General features: G+C 38.0%; 1 protein-coding gene across 3 annotated transcripts in view; it reads left to right on the forward strand.

The window, feature by feature from the left end:
* Positions 1-25,797, forward strand: part of Kcnab1 (potassium voltage-gated channel subfamily A member regulatory beta subunit 1) — a 539,706-nt gene that overhangs the window by 466,051 nt on the left and 47,858 nt on the right. For all 3 annotated transcript variants that reach the window (XM_004639823.2, XM_004639824.2, XM_004639825.2), the window contains exon 8: positions 20,074-20,160. In XM_004639823.2, coding sequence (XP_004639880.1) covers positions 20,074-20,160 — 87 coding nt within the window. The remainder of the gene's footprint in view (positions 1-20,073; positions 20,161-25,797) is intronic.

Raw genomic sequence — 25,797 nt, forward strand, 5'->3', positions numbered from 1 at the left:
GACCAGAAAAAAATTTAAGCTTCAACTGTTCCCCTCTGCAGACCAGCAGAAATCAGCAGTATAGTTAGTTACCCAAGCCCACCTGCATACATACATAGCTATATATCTTCCTCCCCCTCCTGTCCCTTTCTTCATCTGAGTTTTTTCTTCTCTTTGAACAGATTCTTTCCCTTTCACATTATCTATTGCACTTTTTAGATTTTTATTTACTTTTTCAGGTTCTTACACTAAGGAGACAATATGATGTTTGGACATGCAGATCTGATTTATTTCACTTATAAGTGTGGTCTCTAGTTGCATCCATTTACCTATAAGAGCCTCAAGTTTATCTCTTTTATAGCTGAGTAATACTCCATTGTATAAAAATATCACATCATTTTTATCTATTCCTCAGTTGATGGGCATTTGGGTTGTTTCCAAGATTTAGCTGTGACAGAGGCATTGGTGTTACAGTGGTTAGCATAGATGCCTCCCAAGAGTTAGCTATGACAAACTGTGCTGCTATAAACATGGGTGCACATATATTGCTGTGGTAAGAGGTTTTCAGTTCATTTGGGAAGATACTCAGGAGCAGAATAGTTGGCTTGAATGGCACCTGCAATTCTAGTTTTGTGAGGGGTCCCCACACTGATGTCCACAGGGGCTGCACCAGCCTGACTCCCACCAACAGTGGAGCAGGGCTCCTTTTCCCCACAGCTCCTCCAGTGTTTATTATTGGCTGATTTCTTAATGATAGCCCTTCTTTCCAGGGTGAGGTGGAATCTCAGCACTGTTTTACTTTGCATTTCTCGAATGACCAATGATGATGAACATTTTTCATATATTTATTTGCCATTTGTATTTCTACATTTATGAAGTGCATATTCACCTCAAATACCTATTTTTGGATTGGGTTTTTGAGCTTGGGGGACCTGATTTTTTTTTTTAGTTCTTTAAATGTTATAGATAGAAGTCTTTTGCTAAGGGATTGGAAGCGATAATTTTTTTCCCAATTCATGGGTTTTCTTTTTATTCTGTTGGTGATTTCTTTTGACATACAGAATCTTTTCAAAAAAATGAGATCCTAGTTGTTGATTCTTTGAAATATTTCTCATGCAGTTTGTTTTTTGTTCCTGAACTCTCTACCTACCCCTATGTCTTTAAGACTTCTACCTACTTTTCATACTTCATTTTTTTCTACTATTATTTACTATATGGCTAGACTGCATTTTGTTTCCCCATTTATCAATTGATGTACCCTTGGATTATTTTCATTTTAGGACTATTATGAATAATGCTGTAAACATTTATGTACAAGCTTTCAGGTAGGCCCATGTTAAGACTGCTATAGTTTTTTCAAGATAGATATGTTCATAAAGAAAAAAACCTAAAAATTACTATCGGCTAATTGGTTCATGGCACCATTGCTTTTTCAATCTATTAAAATTTTTGTATATTGAAATAAAGAAAATGAAACAGTCTGTAGGGGCTATTACATAATAGGGCAGTACGATTCTACTTCATTGTGAAGATTGTGAGAGTTTTGAGTAATTTTATTTATTTTTTCCTCATCTCTATATTAAAAATTATACCTTTTGTAATAAATAAAAATGCTTAAACTGAATCACATACGTTTCCAGTATCTTTGTACTAGTTCATGAAATAGTTGATGAAAATACCAGAAAGTACAGTTTTAGATTCTTAATCATGATACATGATTATCTCCTTCTTTAGTAATAATTTTATGAAACCCCAGCATCACCAAAAGCAGAATGTATTTTTAATCCCAAAATTAAAAAAAAAAATAAAAATAGAGTAGTTAGGCCTCCCAATGCTTGCTTCTCTTCTCTCACAGCATGACCCTCGGGCGCCCGCGCTTCCCAATATCCGATTACACTGCCGTCTCCCTGTCCATTCACACATGCATTCACTCATATTTAAAAATACTAAATTATGCACATTAAAACAGTAGAAGGAGATAATAAATATCAACGTAAGGCTAGCTTTTTCTGAATTAATATATGTTTTGTACACATAACTTATGAGTTATTTCCAGTTTTTAGTATGACAGAATTACATAAGTAACTGTCTTTACATAAATGGGAGGGGAACTATTAGGTCAAAGAATAAGGCACTAAATCACTTTGTAAGAATAATGTACCAATCTGTTAGGTGAGTAGGATTAATTGATTGAAGGATTGATTAATTTGTGCATTTATTTATTGGTGAATTGAGCTTTATTTTTTGTGCTTCTTTTTCTGGGAATGAGCTGCTCATATTCTTGGGCTGCTTTTCTTTTATGTTGTTTATTCTGGTCTTGATTTTCAGGAGCACTCTTTTTGGTATTGTATGTTGCAAACATTTTCTCTCTGATTGTTGTATTGTTGTGAACTTTTTCTCTCCGTGAACCTAACCTAAAAGACAATGTTTAATTTGAAGATATTCAAATTTGTTTGGAAGTTAGAGATCTTCATTGACTTATAACCATGATTACTTTGAAACATTTTAGACTATCAGTAGAAAAAAGTCAATTCCAACAATCAATCATTCAATTTAAAAATGGAGGGCTAGCAAGATAGCTCAGCAGTCTAAAGCACCTGCTTAGGCAAGCTTAAGCAAGCATGCAGGGACCCCAGTTCAATCCTCGGCACCACATGCCACCCCAGCCCTACTCCAGGCTGGGCTGAACCGATCACAAAAATGAAATGAAATGAAATAAAATAGAGATATTTGAAGTCAAATCTCAGAATGCACACACACACACACACACACACACACACACACCCCTCTTGAATTGTATCATTCTACTGTTCCCAATGTCTTTATGTAAGTTCAGTTTTTGTAGAGGATTTCTAACTGATGATCAACTTATTATACCCAGTTGAATTAAACTAGCATAGTGTTGGATGCAGGAGGCCCACCTGAGGGTTATTACCAGCAACATAAAGGCAGAACAGGAGAAGCTGTCTAAACACTGTTAGAGATGCTGTTTGGAGAAGCCATGGGAAACTGCAAGTTCCCTTGAGCTCTTCTGCTGGAAGACCTTGTCACTCTAACTTTCCTGATGAGCTTTGGAGTAGCTTTGGTCCTCACCTTGAGCATCACTTCCTAGCTCCAGAGGCAAAGATGGTGCACTGCTCAGCCTCATGGAGAAGCTTGGTGCATTGGCTTTCCTGATGGAAACTCAGCTTTCCTCATTGCTTGAAGAGCTCAGAACCTCACTGTTGCTGAGGATAGCTGCAGTACTTTTCAGGAAGCTCTGGTGCTCACCTTGAGCATCGCTTCCTAGTTGCAGTTCAGATTCCTCAGCCTGCTAGTACAGATCTTCATCCTGCTGGCATAGACTTTCTAGCTTCAACCACTGAGCTTGGGCCTTTCCAGAGCAGATCCATGAAGCAGGCCTGCATGAGACTTTATTGTGGGCTGTAGGCCTCCAGTTGGACTTGTGGGAGGCACAGTTATGAGATCGAGGTTTCCATCTGGATTCATGCAGGATATTAGGATCCAGGCCCTCAGCTGGAGTCTTTAGTATTTAGTGTGTGGATAGATCTCCCTCAGTTATTGTATATAATTCTTGGGTGATTCCTTATAAACTAATATTATAAAATGTGTCCTGTCTTATATTGTTCCCCTTGCAAAAGCTTCAAACCACGACAGTATTCCTCACTAATTTTTATTGTACCATAAGCATGTGGGCTTTGAAATCAGACAAATCTTTGTTCAAGTTCTAACTTTGAAATTTATGAGCTGAGTGTCATTATACAAGTTAACTGACCTCACTAAGCCTCTGTCTCTGAGACTATAAAATAGACTACAAATAGTCTTGTCTTGTGGAATTACTATATGGAGATTAAAATTAGATAATTCGTATAGAGCATTGTCTATGTTATACAATAACACATAATAAACGTCATTTTTGTCATCAGCATAACCATTGTTTTTAGAGATACAACTGACAGCCTCCACTTTACGGATGACACAATTAAGGAGGTGGCATTCTGAGCTCACACAATGAAGGACCACTTCCTACCCCTAGAAAAAGCTACCAAATTCCTCTCTCAAAGGCCCTTCTCAGGCCTGAAGATCAAGGAGTTTTGCCAGCATCTTCATCAATTTTTCATTGCTTTAATATTTACCAGTATATTTGCATAATTTTAGAATCCCTCCCAAAAAATCAGTTTTCTTTATACCTCATACAACTTAATAAAAATACCTTAAATTTCCTCTTCCTTTAATTAAATCAGTAATTCTTTTAGGATTGAATCTCATAGGACAGATAAACCAGTTCAGCTAAAATCCAAACTGCCCCAGATTTAAAGTTTTTAATACAAAATTTCCAACTTCTGCAATGAGATCACTTATTTTTATGCTATTGTTGTTGCTATTTGATGTTATTTTGACATTTATAGTTTCACCCAAAGACAAAGGTTTGTAAGTATAATAGTCACCTCTGACGAAGGCAGGCTAAACTCAGATAATTACTGAATCTTGCAGAAAACCAGAGACATGAAATTCCTCAACCTACACTAAAGTTTGAAGAGGTTTACACATAATTATTCTTGGATTTTTATTGGTACTCTTCCTGTGACAGTGGTCATTTTATTCAACAAAGGAGATTCCTAGGCACATTAAATTTGAGAAGCACTGGTAAAGGATAAAACAAAGTTGAATTCATGTAGAACTCAGGACATCCGTGAGCTGAGTGACCTTGGGCTGGTTTACAGAGGATAGGTTGGTGCATAATTTGGTTGGGCAGCATTCCTACAAAAGGCCTTTGTTATGGTCCTGAGGTCTGTGGCTTACATCCCACGAACATAATGTTCTTTTCAGATTTGCAAGGACGGAGAAGAAATTGTATTAGTAGGTATATTATAGCCATCTACGATCCCAAGTTTTCTCAGGCTTTAAAATTCTTATTGGTTCAGCCATTTTACAAACATTCCATTAAGTCCTAATTTGCACCAGCAGTAGAATTTGTGGTCAAATTCCTTTAGTATCTAACACAAAGGAATAGAAATGATTTGATAAGTCACATTGTAAAAGTGAGTAAACTGCTTGTATTTTTATCACCGAAGCCATGTCTAAGTCTGTATTTGCCTTTATCTAGACAACAGTTTTGTTGTATGATTAAAAAAAAAACCACCGCATTGTAGGAGCAGGAGAGAAAATAAACTAAAAAAACTCTGCTTGCAACTTTTTAGTGAATATCCAGTGTTAAACTCTGCTCTGAATTTTAAAAGAAAAGGTAATTGATGATTTTTCAATTAAAGAATAAATTTCTCTACAAAAGGACCCACTCACTGCAGAACTCCTTTCCATTCTACCATGTCCATGGACACTTACACCCACCAGGATTACCATATTTTGTAGCTGGAGGTACAGTCTCACATATAACTCTAATACAGCATAACCTTTAAAATATAAACCAAAGGGTCAACTATGATGGAAAAGTCTACATAAATGAAATGGGAATTAGAGGGAAATAGTACACATTATTTAGGACAACTCTATTTTTGTCTTTTTGAGACAGGGTCTTGCTATGCCATTCAGGCTGACCTTGTGCTCACTTTGAAGCCCAAACTGGTCTCAAATTTGCAGTGATCCTCCTGCCTCAGCCTCTCAAGTGCTGGGATTACAGGTGTGCGTCACCACAGCCAGCTAAGGCAATATATTTTCAAGATAGATAGATAGGAGAGCAAGCACCCAGTAAATGTAAAAGCAAGCACCCAGTAAATGCAAACATGACATATTTGAATAGAACCCTTGCAGAATCTCCAGACTACAAATGTCATGGTTTCTACACAGTTAAACCTACAACACTGCACAACAGACACAACATGACAATCTGGACTAATCGTATTATTTAAACTCTGAAATAAGTATATTAGTGTAGAAACCTATGAAATAGGCTTAAATTAAATTACAGTTCACCTTCTAAACAATATGGTTTCTATTAAACTTCTGAACCTCAAAAGACAAATGGACTTTTATTTTTGCTATGTCTCTTGAAAGCTATTTTGTTACATAATTTATGACCCTGGGCACTTTTGAGGAATTGCCAGTCGACTTCAGGCTCTTCCCTCAAGGGCAGGGAGCCTTTTTCCTACGTGTCCTGGCTCACTGCTCACAGCCTGGGCTAGTGCTGAGGGTGGTCTAAAGTCAAGGCTGCGGCCCAGGAGTGCGCACACTGCTCTGGAGCGCTTAGCTCACGGGCTGGTGAGTAGCCCCGCCGCCCACCGGAGTCACGGCTAGTGCATGTTTGCGTGTCCACTTAGCCTGAAAAATGATACGTGGGCCAAAGCCAATGTTGAAGAAAATGTTTGCTAAGTGCAGGTAAAACATGACTGCTTGTTTATTAGAGCAAAATCCGAAGTGGCTCTTACGGAGATATTTGCCGAGCACGTCTGTATATTCCTAGGAGTTCTGTACTTCTACAGGAACAAATAAGAAAAGACAGGACTCACTTATTTAATTTGCAACCACATGAAAGATCAAACCAGAAAGCTTCTGACTCCATTTCATCCTTGGACAGATTAGAAAACTGAGACCCAGAGACCCTCAGAGTCATTCACGCCAGCTCAAATCACACCCTCTCACTCAGTGCACCGCTCAACCCCTCTGCCTCACCGCCTCCCTCTGGCCCTGCCCCTGCCAAGAGCGCCACAGGGAGACATCCGCCAGTCAGACTTAACCTGGCTTCTAGAACCAGCCGTGCCCTTCCCCAAGTCTGCATCTTAGTAACAGTCACCTCCCTTCACAGCCAGAACCCTGGGCGCTGTCCTAGGTGCCTCGGACATGCGTTCGCTGTCTCCATAGGACCCAACATGCTTTCTGTTTCTCCTCTCACACTTGTCCTGAATTTGAACATACCTCACCGAAGGAGTGCAAGCTTGATATGCTGCAGTCATTTCCCGGCTGCTCTCCTTTTCTGCTTTCATTCTTGTCCCTATTGGCCCTTCTCAATAGGCAAAGCCCAGGAAGATAGCTCGGTGGTCTAAGTGCCTGCCTGGCAAGCACAAGGATCCAGGTGTGATCCCCAGAACCGGATGCCGTTCTGGCCCTCTGTGGAGCTGGACACCAAAACCTGGTGTGGTGGTGTGTGCCTGTAATCCCAGTGCTAGGGAGGCTGAGACAGGAGGATCACCATGAGTCAGGGCTGTGTAGTGAGACCCTGTATCAAATACACAACTAAGTAAATAAATAAATAAATAAATAAATAAACAACAGGCAAAGCCATGAACTCAAAAAGGAAATACGATCATATTATTTCTTCTGCTTAACAGTCTCCCTTAACTCACCCCTATTCTCTGGTCTTTTCCCAGTATTCTTCAGTCTTATATAAAATGAAATCCAAAGTCTGTACCCTGGATTACAAAACTTTATGACCTAGATTTCAAAGTGAATGGCCTGTGTCTCCTCAGGATACAGTCTTATTCCCCTCCACTTCAGAGTCAGGACTGGGGGGCACTGGTCTGGCATGGCTCATACTGCACATGAGTACACTTGAATCTTTGCCTAAATAAGTTTTAAAAGATAATGCTTCCAGAGACAGAACTGGCTGGGGAGGAACTGCACAATGACACGGACCTGTATAAGACGTGTATGTCATTTTTTGTGGGTAGCTAGACATGAACGTAAGCCAATAGTTGTCCTCAGTGTGCACTTCTCCCTCTTTACAACACTTGTATCTTTGTTTCTTTATGCTGCCAGAGTCTGGCATGCTCGTGGCATGAAGAGAAAGTGATTCGGGTCATGCCTAGCCTGTGCCTGAGCATATACTCCATTGGTGCCAGGTTACTCCGGCTCTTAGTTACTTGAGCTGTTGAAAGAGTCACAGGGTAGGAGTGGCATGAGGTTGGGGATGGGGAATCCTCAGAAAGGAAGACCCTTCTTTCCGGGTCAGACATGGATCAGAACTTCATTACACAGCTTTCTCTAAGCCCAAGGGGCCCAGAAAAATTTTGACCATTTAGCCTTTGGCACTCTTCCTCTGAAATTTTTCAAATGTGAGTATTATATTATATCTACCACATGACATCTCTGTCAACTATCTTTCACATCACTCTCTGGAGCAGCAATTCCGAATGTCCTAGTTTTGTCAGCCCTGATACAATCTACAGAATTGAGTCACCAAAAAGTCTAAGATCCCAAGCATGTAAGGGAGCAGAATGCTAACCCTTCACGCTTTCTGCTGCCCTGGCAGGCTTGTGCCCAGCACCTGCGTGCTTGGTTAGCCCAGCCTGCCCATGACATGTACATTTCCCCGTATATCATAGTAATTTTTAAGGTAAATTTAACTTCAAGTTGTCCCTTGAGATAGTCTGTGCTGGCCACCCCTGAAAGTCCCAGCAGATCTGGAAGAGCAGGCTCCAGACCTCAGAACACTGTCTGCACTACTCTGCTCATCAAAGCTGTTAGCAAGTGCCGTCATAGACAATCCCTTATAAATGAATGGAAATATTTCTGGAGCTGTATTCAAGCACTCTATTTTCCTGTCAGAAAAGTAACTGTGGCTGTCCGACAAACCAGCTTGAAAATCAAATTTAAATGAGCCAAATTTAAATTTATAAGAGCCTCATTTAACAGATAATTAATTTTATGCTTGTAATAAAAAGAGAAAAACCTCTGGTGTTCCTGAGGAATTAAAAAGCTGATAAGGAAATGCCGTGCTTCGTGGGAACCAGATAATATGATTCTTGATCACTGCCCTCGTTTTCGTTGCATAATATTATATACAATACATTCTATTTTGGGAAGTATTAATTGTACTGAAGTTAATTATTTTTTTCTGAATACTGAAATGAGGGCTAAAAAACATAAGCTATTGGTTACAGGCTCTCTTTTTCCAAGTTCTCATTCTTGCCTTAATATTATTTGTTAAGTCTTTATGGTCTCAGTGTTTTTGTTTTCCTCCCCCCCCAAAAAAGTAAACAATAGAAATAGAACTTAGACATGTTTTTAGGTTCCATACAGTTTGGTAGAATTAATAAGGTATTGAGGAAACCATTTCTTGGGTCGTCCTTGATACTATTATTATATCTTATATACACACTAAGTGGACTTACGACACTCATGTTTCTGATTTGTATCATTTTAATGAGTTTGATGTACAACAAATGCCCCTCCATCTCACTATAAGCCCATTAAGTGATTCAAAGCATAAGCATTAATTTTCATTTTTCAAGAAATAGCTCTTGAAGAGCAGCTGCATCGTATTCTAACTTCACTCCTGGATGTCGCCGTGCGTCCCCGGGAAGGACCGCTTTGTCTTTTCCAGTGAGAGTGCTAGTAACCTTGGCACAGTGCTAACACTTGCCACTGTGGAGGCATTATCAGCCTGCAATATATTTTGAAAAGATTCCAGGCACCAGTTAACATGTCACTGAATTCACTGAATTTTTATTACTTTTTATTTTTAAAAATCTTAAAGTGGCACAGATTGTGTCAATCTAAGCTTGTGTCAATCAACACATCAGATACATGACGTGTTGATACATGTATGCATTGTGCAATGTTCACGTCAAGATAAATGTATCTATGTCTTCAAAATTTGATCCTGTTTATAGTAAAAACATTTTTAAAAAACCCTCTAGCAACTTAGAAAAAATGGGGTATACAGATGAATGTCCATTTTGTATCTGTGTATTCAAAGTGGTTGGGATAGATATATAGTTACATTCTGTTAATGAATAGAATGATTTGTTCTAATGGAGTTTGTAAATAGGATCACAAGTCCGCATCTTGTACAGCAATTAACCACTAAGAAGAATATATGCAGTGTATTATTTGTTGAAAAATAAAAAAATAAAATAAAAAAAAACCCTCTAGCTTCTTGGACATATACAGTCACACTACTGTGCAATAAAACCAGTATTTGTCATCTCTCTTCCCTGAATTCTCCCAGCCTCTGATATCCGTGACTCTATTCTTACCTTCTATAAGATCAATAGTTGTAGATTCCACATACGAGCAAGATCATAAGGTATTTGTCCTTTTGTATCTGGCTTCTTTTTATCTAACATAATGTCTTCTTCTTACATTCATATAAATATATAAGACAGGACTTCATCTCCTTATGGCTGACTATTATTCATAATATCTATATGTCACATTTTCTTTATTCATTCAACAGTTGTTCCAATTTCTTGGCTATTGTTAACACAGCTACAACTGACCTGGGCGTACAGAAGTTTCTTAAGCATAGACGTGTCCTCTATAGTGAGATAGCTGGATCCCACAGTAGCTGTATTGTTAATCTCCACCCAGAGTGTGTGAGAGCTGCCTTTTCTCCAATCCTTGCCTGCACTTCTTTTGCCTTTTTTGTAACAGCTACTCTAACAGGAGAGAAGTGATATTCCCTGTGGTTTTGATTTGCATTCTGGTTTTGATTAGAGATGTTGAACATTATCTATTAGCCATTTATATGTCTTATTTTGAAAACTGTTGATTTACCTCTTTTAATCAGATGATGATGGTGATTTGCTACTGTTGAGTTTGTATTCTCAATACTAATCCCTAGTGAGATGCATAATTGGTAAATATTTTCTCTTATTCTGCAGGCTGTCTCTATAGGTATCCACTTGTCTATTATTTGCTTTTCTTTCTTGTGTGTCTGAGGTCTTATTAAAAACTCCTTTCATTCCATTTTCCAGAAGCGTTGCTCCTACATTTCCTGTAGCGGGTTCATAGTTTCATTTCTTACACTGAAGTCTGTTATGGTTTGTGTCTAGTTGTCCCCCCCAAGCCTTATGCAGTCATGGGGCAGCTTCTGGGGTTTGTGATGGATTCTTGATCTGATGCTGGGATTTCAGGCGTGAGGGCTACACCCTGGCCCTGGGGTGGGTAATCTGCAGTACAGTGTAAGGAGGGCAGAGAGGCTAGCTAGCTGCCAGAGCTGCTGCCCTTCTCTTTGTTTTCTGCTCTTTGCTGCTGCCATGAATGGCTTCTCTATGCCATGCACCACTCTGCCTTGAAGCCAGCTGAGTGTGGACGGAAGCCTCCAGTAACTGTGAGCTAAATAAACCTTTCTTTCCTTTCTTCTTTTTGGTTGTTGGTATTTGTCCCAGCAATGAGAGAAGAGTAACTAAGACAAAGTCTTTAACCCACTTGGAGTTGATGTTTTGTAAATGGTAAAAGATGGGTGTCTAGTTTCATTCATTTGCATGTGGATATTCCAGTTTTTTCAGCCTCATGTATTGAAAGAACAGTCCTTTTCCCGGTGCACTTTTAGCACTTCATTGAAGATGAGTTAGCTGTGGAAACGAATTTGTTACTAGGATATTTTATTCCATGTCTGGTTTAATGTTCATACAATACCATTTTGATTACTAGTTTTTATAGTATGATTTGGAGTTAGTGTAATGCCTCTTGCTTTGTTCTTTTTGTACAATATTACTTTGGGCTATCTTGGTTTTTTTGTGGCTCCACCTGAATCTTAGGATTTTTTTCATGTCCTCTGAGTAATGTTATTGGTACTTTAATAAGGATTGCATTGAATCTGTAAATCACTTTGAGTGTTATGAACATTTTAACAATAATTTTTCAATCCAGAATCATGAAATACTTTCTACACTTTTTGGTGCTCTTCAATTTTATTTATCATTGTTTTATAACTTTAAATGTAAAGATATTTTATTTTTTATTAAATTTATTGGGCTGGGGAGATAGCTCAGTGGTCTAAGCAATTGCCTGGCAAGCTCAAGGACCTGGGCTCAATCCCTGGTACTACACTGGCCACCAACACCCGGCATGGTGGTGCACACCTGTAATCTTAGCCACTAGAGAGGTTAAGACAGGAGGATCGCTACAAGTCTAAGCTGTGTGGCAAGATCCTGTACTAAATAAACAAAAGATTAAGTTTATTTCTTCTTTTTGTTCTGTTCTGTTTTGTTTATAGCTATCTGCTTTCTTGACTTTTCAAATAGTTCAAAATTGGCATATAGAAATACAACTGATTTTTATGATGCTTTTATAGGGTAATGGAGTTTTGGGGGATTCTTTGAGGTTTTCAATAATGATAAGTTGCAATTGATGGCAACTTGACTCTTTTTTTCCAATTTGACTAGTTTTATTTCTTTCTCTTGCCTGATTTTTCTAGCCAGAAATTCCAGTACACTATTCATGTGTTGAATGAAACTGCTGGAAGGGAACATCACTGTCTGTCATGCTCCCATTCCACTGTGAATAGGATGCCAGCTGCGGGTTTGTTGTATGTGCACTCTTTGCTGTGTTGAAGTTCATTCTTTCTAGATCTAATTTGTTCCAGAGGGTTTTTTAAAAATATCGTGAATAGATGTGGAATTTTATTAAATGCTTTCCTGTATCTATTGAGTTATTTTGTTATTGCCTTTTCTTGGAGACCAAATCACTTTATTGGGGGGCTTAGGAATGGGGAGAAGCTGCCGAAAAGAAACTTCACACGAGATCTGACATTCCTGACATGGCTGGATCTCTCCGGATCCACCAAGGTCAAGAGCCGTTATTGTCTTTTATTCTGATGTGCTGTTTAACATCTACTGATTCGCATATGTTGAGTCATCCTTGTATTTTCGGGATGAATTTCATTTGATCACTGCACAAATCACCTTTTCATGTGCTGTTGCATTCAGTGGGCTAGCATTTTGTTTGCTCAAATTTGTGTGTCTGTGTTCATCAGGAATATTGACGTGGACCTTACTTTATGTTTGTGTGTCCTGTCTGGTTTTGATATCAGAGTACTACTGACCTCATTGAAAGTACTGAAGAGAATTTTCTCTGCTTTAAATGTTTGCGGTAGAATCAATCAAATAGCTCAAAGGATTAAAGCACCAGCAAGCAGGGGCTTGGGATTCGATCTCTGGGCCTGCTGTGCCGGCCCCGCTCCCAGAGCACAATGAGACTGGGCATGGTGGCGCTCGCCTGTAATCCCAGCTCTTGGGAGGCTGTAAACAGGTGGATCACTACAAGTTCCATCTAGTAGTAAGACCCTGAACACCCTGTACACCTTTCCCTAAAATACGAAGAAAAAAAAAAAAAAAAAAAACCAAAACAACAAATGTTTGCAGTAATTTACACTTCAGGTTTAGGTATGCTGCATTTCTGTTACAACTGGTCTCAAATTTTCAACTTTTCTTTTTAAAATTATTGGTATTAGTTTTTTAAAATATCTGGTAGGATTCAGCAGCGATGCCATCGGGTAGGGCTCCAAGGTTTTATTTTGATGGGACACTTCCTTTTTATTACTGATTTAATCTTTTTATTCGTGTTTGGTCTGTACAGGTTTTCTATTTCTTAATGATTCTCTCTTAGTACAGTATAGATGTCCAGGAATTCATCCATATCTCCTACATTAGCAAATTTCTTGGGGTGTGGTTGTTGAAAATAATTTCTTATGATCCTGTCTTGTCTTTGATTTTATTTGAGTTTTCTCTCTTTTCTCATCCTTAGTCTATCTAAGGATATATTGAGTTTATCTTTTTAATTTTTATTTTTACTAATACATTTTGCAGTATATAATGATTATATTCATTATGGAGAACTGGTCCATGTGCATGACACATCTTCATGGTTTTTGTGTCCTCTCTCTCCTCTCTGCCCCCTCCTCTATTTCCTCTTTTTGAAAATAAACTCATTTAATTGATCTTTTAATTTTTATTTCATTTATTTTTGCTCTGATCTTTATTCTTTTCTTCTACTAATTTCGACTTTGTTCTTGTCTTTCTAATTTTTTAAGGTTCATGATAGACTATTTACTTGAGATCCTTCTAGCATTTAATGTAGATATTTATAACTGTAGTATCTCCTCTTAGTATCTCATAGATTTTGTTGTGTTCTCATCACTTCTTTGTCATCTCATTTCTTTATCTCAAGAAAATTTGTAATTTACTTCCTAGTTTCTCCAAGTGTTCACTGGTTGTTCAGGAGCGTGTTGTTTAATTACCATGTATTCACATAGTTTCCAAATTTATACTTATTATTTTCTAGTTTTATTGTATTGCAGTCAGAAAAAATACTTGATATGATTTCATTTTTAAAAGATATGTTGAGTTATTTTATAGCTTACAACATGGCCCACTCTGAAGCATGTATAGGGGATGCTCTGTACGTCTGCTGGGTCCATTTGTTCTCGGGTGCAGTTCAACTGGTGCTTCTGGGTGTTCTGTACAGTACATTTGTCAAAGACAGGTGTTGAGGCCACCAGTTCTCACACTGGAGTCCAAGTCTCATTTATTCTTATTAATGTTTTCTTTATATGTTTAGGTGCTCTGATAGTTAATGTCTGTATGTACATATAATTGTCATTTCTTGTCTTGATCATTACAAAATGACCTGCTTTTTCTTTTGACTGATTTTTATGTAAAGTCTGTTTTATGGGATATAAATACAGCCATCCAGCTCTCTCAGATGCCATTTGCATGGAATATCTTTTTTTTTTATCTTATTACTTAGAAGATGTACATGTCCTTACAAATGAAATGAGCTTTTATAAGCAGTATATAATTCCATATTTTTAATTTTTTAAAATTTGAGACATAATCTCACTATGTAGCTCAGTCTGGCCTTGAACTCACAGCGATCTTACTCTCTTGGCCTCCTGAATGCTGGACTTACAGACATGTACCACTGCACCCGGTTTGAGTATTGTTTTTTAATTTATTTAGTAATTCTATGTTTTAATTGGATACTTATTACATTTACATATAAGATAATTATTGATAGGTAAGGTCTTACTACTGCTGTTTTGTTTTAGTTCTTCTTGTTCATTTGTGTCTAAGTGACTTTTTTCCTAGTAATATGCTTTGATTCTTGGCTTATTATTTTTGGCTTTGTGGATATCATGAGATTAATAAAAATATTTTATAACAAGTAACTTTGAAATATAAGCCACTTATCTTTGATCACAAAGATAAAGAAAACAGAAAGAAAATTAATTTTAAAACTATACTTTTACTCCATTTCTTTCCATATTTTGATTTTTTATGTCTCATATCTTCTTATATTGCCTATTCATTAATATATTAATATTTTCTTATTATTTTTAGTTATTTTGTGTTTAGTTGTCATACTAAAGGTGTATTTTATGCACTATGTTTATAATATTACAGGATGCTAATTTTTTCCATGTGATAAATTACTCTTACCATGAGCGTGTGCCTCCCAAAGCCTTCTTACTCATTACTGCCTCTTTCTTTCAATTCCAGGAACTCCTTTTAGCATTTCTTATTAAATCGGTCTAGTGGTTATGCACTTGGCTTTTGTATGTGCAAAGGGATCCGTACCTCTCCTCGTTTCTGAAATATTACTTTGCTGGGCCCAGCGCTCTTGGCTGACAGGTTGCGTTCCCCTTCAGCACTAGGAACAAGTCATCCCACTTCCTCACAGAGGGTGAGGCTCCTCTGAGGCGTCTGTTACCAGATCGACTTAAACACTCTAAAGTGTTGGGGGGTTTTATCTAGCTACTTTCAGAATTGTCTCTTTGTCTTTAATCTTTGGAAGTCTGACATGTCTTGGGGTAGATTTGATTCAGCTGAATCTGATGTGTCTGTTCTGTTCTGTTTTGTTTTTAGACAAGGTCTTGCTATGTAGTTCAGGCTGAACTAACTTGGTAGCCTAGGATGGCCTTGAGCTTCTGGGGATCCTTCTGCCTCCTCCTTCTGTGTGCTGGGATTACAGGGGTATTGCTGGGATTACAGGGGCGCACCGAATAACGGATAATCTTTGACTTTCCTTTATGTGAACATTTGTACCCTTCTCTAGAAGGAAAATTTTCTTTTATTATCTCTTTGAATAAATTCCCTGCCCCTTTGGCATTATCAAGATTCAAACCCCAATAAGCTGAGTATTTGTGCTTTTAGTATTTCCCCAAAGTTCCCACAAGCTTTCTCCATTCATTTACATTGCTTTTCCTTCCCTGTGTTTTAAAATAGCCTATTTTCAAGCTTGCTGAACCTTCCTTTGGCCAATTCCAATACTTATTTTCATTTTATTTATTGTACTTTTCATCTCCAGGACATTTAAAAAAAACTATTTCAATATCCTTTTAAGTTTTTCTGACAAATTACTGAGTTCTCTGTGGTTTGTTATCTTGTTTTTTGGTTTTGGACATTGCCTCAGTTACTTTTTACTTGCTGGGACAAAATACCCAACATCCAAATTTATGGAAGGAAAGGTTTATTTAGCTCACAGGTTGTGGAGGTTTCAGTCAATACTCGGCTGGCTCCCAGGCAGGGTGGCACATGGCAGAGGGCAGCGGCTCATGGCAGCAGCAAACAGCAAAGAGCAAAAGGAAGGGCAGCGGCTGGGCTCCAGCCAGCCCCTCTCCCCTCCTTCTATTATAAACAAGCTCCCTGGGGCTGGGGGTGTAGGACTCACACAGTTCCCACGCCTCCTCTAGCACAGGATCAGGATATCTACAACTAAGAATCCTGGCTCTCTGCTGAGTCGCTTAATTAAACTTCTAAACTTCTCAAGTAGACACAGTGTATCAACCAGCACAGTCATTCATTTAGCTTCCTTAAAACAGCTATTTCAAATTCTCTCTTGAGAAATCACACATATCCATTAGTTTATGGTCAGCGTCTGACACTTTATTCTACATGTTAAACGAGTTCATGGTTCTCTAAAAGATTTTGGTGGTTCCTGGAAGCCATACTCCTTCCCCTAGAGGATTAAATATTCATTCCAGTCCTAAGCATCACGCTTTGTTTCACCCCCGGGCGTGCTGAGCCAGCCACTGAGGCCGGACGTGATGGCATACCCCTGTAATCCCAGCCCTGGGAACACTGAAAACAGGAGGGTCACTACGAGTTCGAGCATAGTAAAACCCTGGATAAAATCCATAATTAATTAATTAATATAAAATAAAATGACACTGTGTACTTCCCAGAAATTTTAAACTGGCTGTTTGCTCTGCTCCGCGGTCACTGCCCCTATTTGAGCACTAGATGGCAGGCTACGTTCATGTTTGCCTCAAGTCCACAGTCACCGTGTTGTTACTGTTTCAGTAATAGAGGGTGCTCCTAGCCTGTTTGTTGCAAATCTGCAGTTTGTATCCTGTATAAGACGGACTAGAAGTGCCTAAAGAGAATAATGCTAACTCAGAGAGGGTCTGCTAGCACTCAATTAAGCCAGCGTGGGGCCCAAACCTACCTGTAGCTGTTGGATTCTGCCCACCCAGCCCTGAGCTTCACAAAAGAATATGCGGCCCTAAGTGCCGAACACTGGGTCATATCAAGAGCCTATAGTTGACCAAGACCACTGAAGCTCAGAGCCAGGATCAAGGTCCATGCTTCTGGGACCAACCTGATGCTGTGGTCTCTCGCTCTCCTGATACCACTGCAGCTAACAAGAAGTGGTATCTACGAGGGAAAATGCAAATCCATCTCACCAAAGCTTCAGGTTTCTGCCTGGTGCTGTCCCTGGACACTGCCTGGCTTCTGCCAGGCTGAGCCCTGAGTTCCAAGTCAAAGTCCTACCCTTACTTCTCTGCCATAACTTGCCAGCAAATGAAATCTTTCTCCAAACTGTGCTGCCTGATGTTAGAGGAGAAACGATAAACAAGAGTGATTCTAAACTGGGTAACTTCTGAAGCTTGCAACCTCAGACTCAAGTGTAGCCAAGGCCTGTGACATAGTCAGAAGAGGTGCAGGCTGGAATCTAAGTCCATCTGATTAAGGCTGCAGGCTCCTGAGTGGCCCTAGGTAAATCCAGCGGCTTCATCCATGAGCCCAGGACTGGGGTCAGGGGCTTTGGGGATGGTGAAGATGGTTGACCTGGTCCTGCATTCCAAGTCAGAGAGCACACCTACCTGCCTTTTCCTCTCCAAGCAGAGGCGTCTCTGGAGGCTGCTTCACTGATGAGAGAGGTGCAGGAAGGTTAACAAAACACCTTTTTCTTTCCTACCATTTTCAATGCAGCTTTTCATCCTATAATGCTAAAACTAGGTGCTCTGAGCCCTCCGGCTCCTTAGCTGTGATGAAGACAATTCGTGCATGAATAGTAGTTCATGTGGGGCGTGTTGGTGTGCAACACAGCCCGGCACTCAGCGGCTGAGGCGGAAAGCACGTGAGGCTGAGCCCCGGCGGGGCAACCGAGTGATTTAGTGAGACCCTGTCTCAAAATTGAAAACCAAAGATTATTTTGTTTTGCTTTTTAATTTTGTTTTAAAGAGAAAAACACCCACAAAATTTCAAAAACAATAGGAAAATAAAAACAACTAATTCATTGCATATAGTTATCTTTAGTTACTCAGAGTACAAATTATAGGCATTTAATTGTCCAAGCAATATTAACACCAACCTTTCTTTTCACTGAATTAAGAGAAATTAGTAATATAACTACATACAAAATAGCTATATTACTAATTTCTCTCTCTCTCTCTCTCTCTCTCTCTATATATATATATATATATATATATATATATATTGTTCATTGATTACTTTCCCCTTCCTTATTTTCTCCTTTCCCCCATCTCATTTCCTATTGAACAGTTTCTTCCCATTTCACAATATCTACTATACATTTTGGATCTTATTTGCTCTTTCAGCTTCTCACACTAGGGAGACAATATGATGTTTACATGTGTGAGTCTGATTTATTTCACTTATGAGTACAGCCTCGAGTTGTATCCATTTACCTATAAAAGCCTCCAATTTAGCCTTCTTTATGGCTAGGTAGTACTTCATTGCATAAAAAAATATCTTTTTTTTATTTACTCCTTGGTTGGTACGCATTTGGGTGTTTCCTAGATTGTGCTGCTGTTGACGCGGGTGTCTATATAACACTGTGATACAATGTTTTTACTTCTTTGTGAAGATACTCATTAGGAAATAGCTGGATCAAATGTGTCCTCCAATGATAGTTTTTTGAGGAATCTCCACACTAATTTCCACAGTTGGACCAGTCTACACTCCCACCAACAGTGGAGAAGGGTTCCTTTTTCCTCACAGCCCCTCCTACAATTATTATTGGTTGATTTCTTGGTAATAGCCATTCTTTTCAGGGTGAGATGGATTCTTAGTGTTATTTTAATTTGCATCTCGAAATGACCAGTGATGTTGAACTTTTTCGTGTATTTATTTGTAATTTGTATTTCTTAATCTGAGAAGTGTATATTCATCTCTGATGCCCATTTTTGAACTGGGTCTTTAAATTTGAGAGGTCTGATTTTTTTTGAGTTCTTAATGTGTTCCTGATAGTAATCCTTTATCTGAGAAATAGGTGGCAATTTTTTTCCCAGATTATGGTTTATTCCTCCATTCTGTTAGTTTTCTTGCTGTGCAAAAGCTTTTTAATAACATCAGATCCCAGTTGTTGATTCTTTGTGATACTTCATGTGTGATCAGGGTTTTATTCATAAGGTCTTTGTCTATACCAGTGTCTTCAAGAGTTTTACCTATTCTATCTTCCAACAGATTTAATGTCTGTTTTAATGTTTAGATCTTCGATCCATTTCAAATTTAGTATATGTTGAAAGTTACAGGTCCAAGTTTAATCTTTGATGTGTGCAAAGCCAGTTTTTCTAGCACCATTTATTAAAGAGGCTATCTTTCTTCTAGTGAATGCACTTGACACCTTTGTCAAATATAAAGTGGCTCAGAATGTCTGGAGTTCTCTCTTTCTAATTTGTTCCATTGGTCCTCAGGTCTGTTTCTGCCAGTTCCATGGTGTTTTTATCACAGTAGCTTTAAGGCATAATTGCAAGTCAGGGACTGTGATGTCTCCTGCTTTCCTTTGTTGCCAGAATTGTCTTTGCTATTCTAGGTCTCTTCTGGTTCCAAATTAATTTTTGGATAAAACAACACTTTTTAAAGGGCTAGGAATGTAGTTCAGTATGAAAACTCTGAGTAAATTTTGAGGTTATTACTGTTAATAATAAATAAATAATGATATTTAGCCTCACTATTTACCCTAGTTCAGTGTAAAATCTCCAGCAATGGGCAAGAACAGGCTATGTTTCTGTGGGTGAAGAGTCCCTGGAGCTCTTGCTCTGTCAACTTCAGTGTATTTTTAAAATGGTTCTGGTGCTTTTTAAAAAAGTAAAGTCTTGAAAGAAAGCAAACTTCAACTCTTTCTAACCGTGCTCCGGTTTGGCTTTCTTCCCCGGTTCCGTCTCAGGACTCAAGGGCTCCCTCCAGAGGCTGCAGCTGGAGTACGTGGACGTGGTCTTCGCGAATCGTCCGGACAGCAACACCCCCATGGAAGGTGAGTGGAAAAATTTGACAAAAGACTAAAGAATTACTGCAAGCTTGTCCAAGTCACAGTTCAAAAAGTGAATAAGAAATGAAATATATTTAGGTTGATTTTATTGAATGTGAAAAACTGTTGTTTGATGCTTTTTAGCCTCAGTATTTACCCTGCTAGCCTCTGTATTGTACATGGGTGCATGTTCTTCTCTTTTTCTTTTTCTTCCTCTTCTCTCCTCCTCTTCCCTCTCCTTCGTCTCCCTGATTTTCTTCTTATTCTTTGTAGTTGAAGGTACTAGGTTTATTGCTTCTGCTGGTAACAATGCTCATTTTTTCCAAGTTCATTTCACTTTATAATTACATCAACTAAAACAATAAACTTAATTAGGGGGAGAGTTTATAACCCAGGCATCAATATTTTAGAATGAGTCCCATAAGGGCCTTCATATTTCATGCTGGTCTAAGTCTGACTGCTTCCAACCTGTAGGAACAAATGCTAGCCAGTGCTGTGGGCAGAAGCATGACAGAAGCAATCAGCAACTCAAAGTAAGACTGCTGGCTGTTGCCCTTCAAGGAACTGAAACATCCTAGGTCTTTTCAGTTCCAATTGTTACACCACAGTTTAAGCTTCAGCCTTGGACGTTTCTAGAATGTTCCTTGAAACAGATTTTCTGCAGCATCCATTTGCTTATTAAGCGTTCTTAAAAAATGGCTTTAGGGACAGTTTTTTAAAAATGTTCCAATTAATTTACGTTTACAATCATGGATTATTATTTACCCAAGATGAGTAAAAGTAGAGACATTTGAGGATAAGGAGAAATAGAAATGTTTTGGTTTTTTTTTTTTTAATTTATTTATTTGTGTGTGTGTGTGTGTGTGTGTGTGTGGCCAGCTCAGTCCACCAGGGGGTGGGGCTGGCTGGCATGTGGTGCTGGGGGATTGAACCGTGGTCCCTGTGCTTTGCTAAGCTTGTTCTAAGTAGGTGCTTTAGACCACTGAGCCATCTCACCAGCCCTTGGTTCAGTTTTATAATATATCAATTATCAGTTTTCAAATAATAACAGTATAACTTACATAACATTAAATTAAAGGTAATTTTGTATTTAATGATACAAAGGATACTTTAGGCTGTTGTAACAAATGAGCTTCTACAAGATTTATTCTTTGTGTAGGGTTATAGAAGATATGGAGAAATGTAAATGATTAATGTATATATGAATTTTTCTAGGTTAAACATCTGAGCATAAAAACACTAGAGAAACTACTCTGACATTTTTTCCCATTTATTTATTTTTCAACTATAGAGAGCTATTAAATGTCTATTATGTATCTACTTATTTATATCTTATTTCTTCCTAGAATTTTCTACTTTCTTGATTCTGGAAAATTAGGACTTTACTATAAAGTAACATAATGGTTGGAAATTACCCATTGGAATGACATAAGGATCCACACATGTTTTGTCACAGCCAAGATTAGGTGTCTTAAGCAAACCTTAAACACTTTCTTCCTATAAGGATAATATAGTTTCATAGTTCTCAAAGACAGGTGAAATCATCACTAAAGCAATTTAGTCAGTGAAAGTGTCAAAAATGCCACTGAAGGGCCCACCAGATAGCTCAGCAGGCTCAGTAGGTGCAGGGACTGGGGTTCGATCCTTAGCATGCCCTGCCAGCCCCGCCCTCGGGGCATGCTGAGATAGGAACTGAGACTGGGTGTGGTGGTGCATGCCTCTAATCCCAGCTCTTGGAAGGCTGCAAACAGGCAGATCACTACAAGTCTGATCTATTTAGTGAGACCCTGTAGACTCTGTACTAAATAAAAAAAGAAAATGCCACTGAGAGGAGTCTATGGAAAACAAGAATTGCTTCACATTTTAAGCACCTAGTGACTACTTACCTTCTTGTAATAGTGTCTTTGGCAACTATACCATGTACATGGTCAGAATGGAACACAGGAAGTTCAGTCCCCCCCCATCCCAACCCCACCTTTCATTTTACAAATATATTACAATGGTATTTCAAAAAGTAAACATAATTTAAATATCTATACAAGAAGGAATATATTAGAATCTCTTAAACAAAATGTTTGCTTTATATATAGGTAGAAACTGTAATGAGATAATGGTGTCTTGGTTGGGTATCTGTACTCCTAGCTGGCCAAGAAACTGAGGTAGGAGGATTGCAAGTTGGAGGCCGATCTAGGCAATTGAACAGAACTCCATCTCAAAAGGGATAAAGATGTAGCTTACTGGGAGAGCACTTGGCTGGTTCGTTTGGGGCCCTGGGTTCAGTTCCCAGTTCTGAGGGGGGAGAAAAGGTTAATGATGTCTCTTATGCAAACTCTATATCTTAAAATTTAGCTAAAAGAAGTTTCAAAGTGTTTTTTTAAAAATAGATTGCAGCTGTCTGGTAGTTGTAACTATAGCATTGTCTAGCTTCTACTAAAATCAGAGAAAACTTACATGTTCCCAAAATTTTTTATAAAATTCCACAAAGCAAAATAGAAAGCTATTATATATGAAATCATCAAAATTACAGAAGCAAAGAAGACTCTCAAACAATGGAAGTTTTCTACTTGTTGGAAAGGTTCTGGAACATACCATTTAGTAGCCAGCTCAGCAGCAATTGACCAGCTCCTGCTGGCGTGTAGTCACCACACAAGCCCCTTGAGCTCCAAGGTTGAGTTGTTCAGAGGCAATAGCAGGGGTGTTTCATGGCAGTTCTCATGTAGCACATCTTCCAGAATGAAGTAGTTTCCATGTGAGTTTTCTGTAGCTTTCAGAAAATATATACCATAGCTTCACACTCAGTATGCTTATTTGTTCCAAGGCAGATTCAATGGAAATGTCAGAGTTTGAAACTGATCGCTAGAAAAATGCTTTCAATTAGCTTTTTCTAGCCTACAGAGGAAAGTACTGAATTGGGAAATTTAAAAAATAGGAAATGAAGGGTAGCCAGGTGGGCTTGGGTGAATTTAATTCTCAAAAGTGGGTGTGGAAAGGGATGCTGTCCAAGCTATTTCTGGACTTTATGTTGTTAAGATTCATTTTGCAACGATTTTGTAAAACATATGTGTATGTACATAAATGAACATTGTACATATGCAATGAGATCTACTTGAGGAGGGCTATTAGTGTTTTTAAAATCAATACATAAGGTAAATACTATGTATAATCAAAACTGTTCTTGAAAATCCCTCAATAACTCTGTTAGTGTTACTCTCAAGTCTTCAACTATTTATTCAACTTTTTTCCTGGTATAGTAACAAAACCACCATCACATACTTATCCAGCCACTTCTCTTTTTATAATGACTGGAAAGTCTTAAATATCATTGACATACTTTCCTTGTTTCAGCAATCCACAGTAGCTATTTTAGGCTCCTGTGTTTCCATTTCTGTTGAATAGAAGTGACACAAGAGTGACACATGTTGTTTAATTTCCATACATTAAATCTATAAGTGTTAATACTACAGATCCTGAGCACTGTAGATGACTTTAATTGGTTTCAACCATTTCTTCTCAAGTCCATGAGCCTGTAACATATACTAACTTTTGATTTTTCTATGGCATGCATGTACTTTAAACCAAAGGTATCTACACACTTCCCAAACGAGGGAGGCCAACCACATCAGCATTAGACCTTCTCTCACTTACTACACCTTAGAGTAGACATGGCGCCTCCAGCCATTAACCATACAAAATCAAGGACCATGTGTGTGCCTTTGAGCATCTCTAAGGCACATTTTAAACAACTTCCACTTAAATGTGTTTAAAGAGCCATCTCTATTTATGTGATTTCTACCATGAAACAATGTTAATTAGGAGTATTTCTAAAATAAACCAAGATGTGCTTCATCTAGTTTCTGTCAATCATATACAACCAACTGAGCCAGGAACAGATTAGCTGCAGCATGTTCTTCATGATATAGTGGCTACATTGGACATCCTCCAGTTGGTCGTGGCCTTCCAGTCTTCCTTAGAAAAATCAAACGTGCAGTTAATGGAGAAAGTGACATATTTTATCTGCCATCCATAACACTATGGGCTACAGTTAGATAGCTTAAGGCCCAGGAAGATGTTCCTGACAGTAGAGGGGAGCATGTGTACTTTTTCTTCTGTCCTTCTTGCTTTTTTTTTTTTTTTTTTTTTTTGTGGTTCACCTAGTAGTAAGTCACTTTTCTTTTGCAGCATCTGCCACACCATCTGTCTCTGCTATAGTATCTGGCAACTATGTCATGTTTTCCAATCCTAGAAAAAAATCAGCCCCATATCACATTTCTTCTTTCTTGAAACACTGTGTTTCTCCACATAAAATCACTGACCATTCTTTGTGCTCTATAAAGCTCAAATTCTTAATTCTGTCATTTACCTAAATCCTCAATGTGGGCATCAAAACTCTTCTTCCAGGCCCACCAGATAAGAGAAAGTTCAGGGTAACTTAAGTCATGGGGATATGGATAGACAGAGTATTCAGGTACCTGGGGATCTGCGCTAGAGGTTTTTGTCTTGGTTTTCTGTCACTTTCAAATGCCAGACTAATGTCACTGCTCCAGGGAGAACGTGATGGAGTGTGACCACTTGTGAAAAAATAACAAAAAGAGAAAACCTATTTTAGTTTATGTTGCTCTTAAAATTGGTTGGTGTGAGCATATGATGATTTTTCAGTTCAATTAAACTTTGTAAATTTTTGCTTTAAAAGAAAACACTTGAAAATGAGTCCTCTTGCTTTTCATTTAGAGATTTTTGCCAAAACTAATCTCTTACTATTCCTGAGTTGTTAACTATTACTCCTATACTAATTAGTGCTCTATTTATTGTTTTCTTCTTGAACATTAATGTAGACATAAAGCACCATAAATGTCTCAGCTTCAAATAAGAATCAAAATTAACTTCACTTAATTCCTATAATACTAAGTCAAATATTACAAGTATTTACTTTTTCTCAGCCATTTCTTTTAGTATTGTCACAGGCAAACAGGAATCTATGGATATTTAGAAATATATGCTAGCTAATGACTATTCTGAAAGTAAAAATAAAAATATTGCAGTACCCACAAGTTATCAATAGCTTATCAATTCCAGAATACTAGACTATATTTAACTCTTAAAAGTAAAGTTTTCAAATAAAAATTAAATTACCTAAATCTTCTTTTATATATTACATATTTTTATTAATTTTATTGAGAAACAAATAGCAATGAGACAGTTTCAAAACAGGTTAGTAGGACAGTTTCAATGATTAATACATTGTAAATTGTTTTCTTCATAGTAGTTATTCATAGTGCAAAATGCAGACATGATATCCTCTCCAAACACTATTAGTACAAATCTTTCTTCTCATTGAATTAAGAGAAAGTAGCCGTATATCTATCCTAACTATTTTGTATATACAGATACAAAATGTCCTTCATTTATATCTCTTTTTTTGTTTAGTTTTGTCAGAGATGTCCATTGCCATTTAATATTGTAGGTGCATGAATTCAGCAAAACAATCCAACACCATCCAGTAGTCCACAATAGTAGTGGGTTATCCACAGAAGTTGACTTGAGCCTTTCGCAGCTCAGCATATTAATATGGCTTTACTTTATATACCTCATTTTTATACTTTTCTGCTGGATGGTTAAGACCAAGATAAAGCAAGACCTATATAA

The sequence above is a fragment of the Octodon degus genome, unplaced genomic scaffold (genome assembly GCF_000260255.1).
Source record: "Octodon degus isolate 3935 unplaced genomic scaffold, OctDeg1.0 scaffold00115, whole genome shotgun sequence".
NCBI lineage: Eukaryota > Metazoa > Chordata > Mammalia > Rodentia > Octodontidae > Octodon > Octodon degus.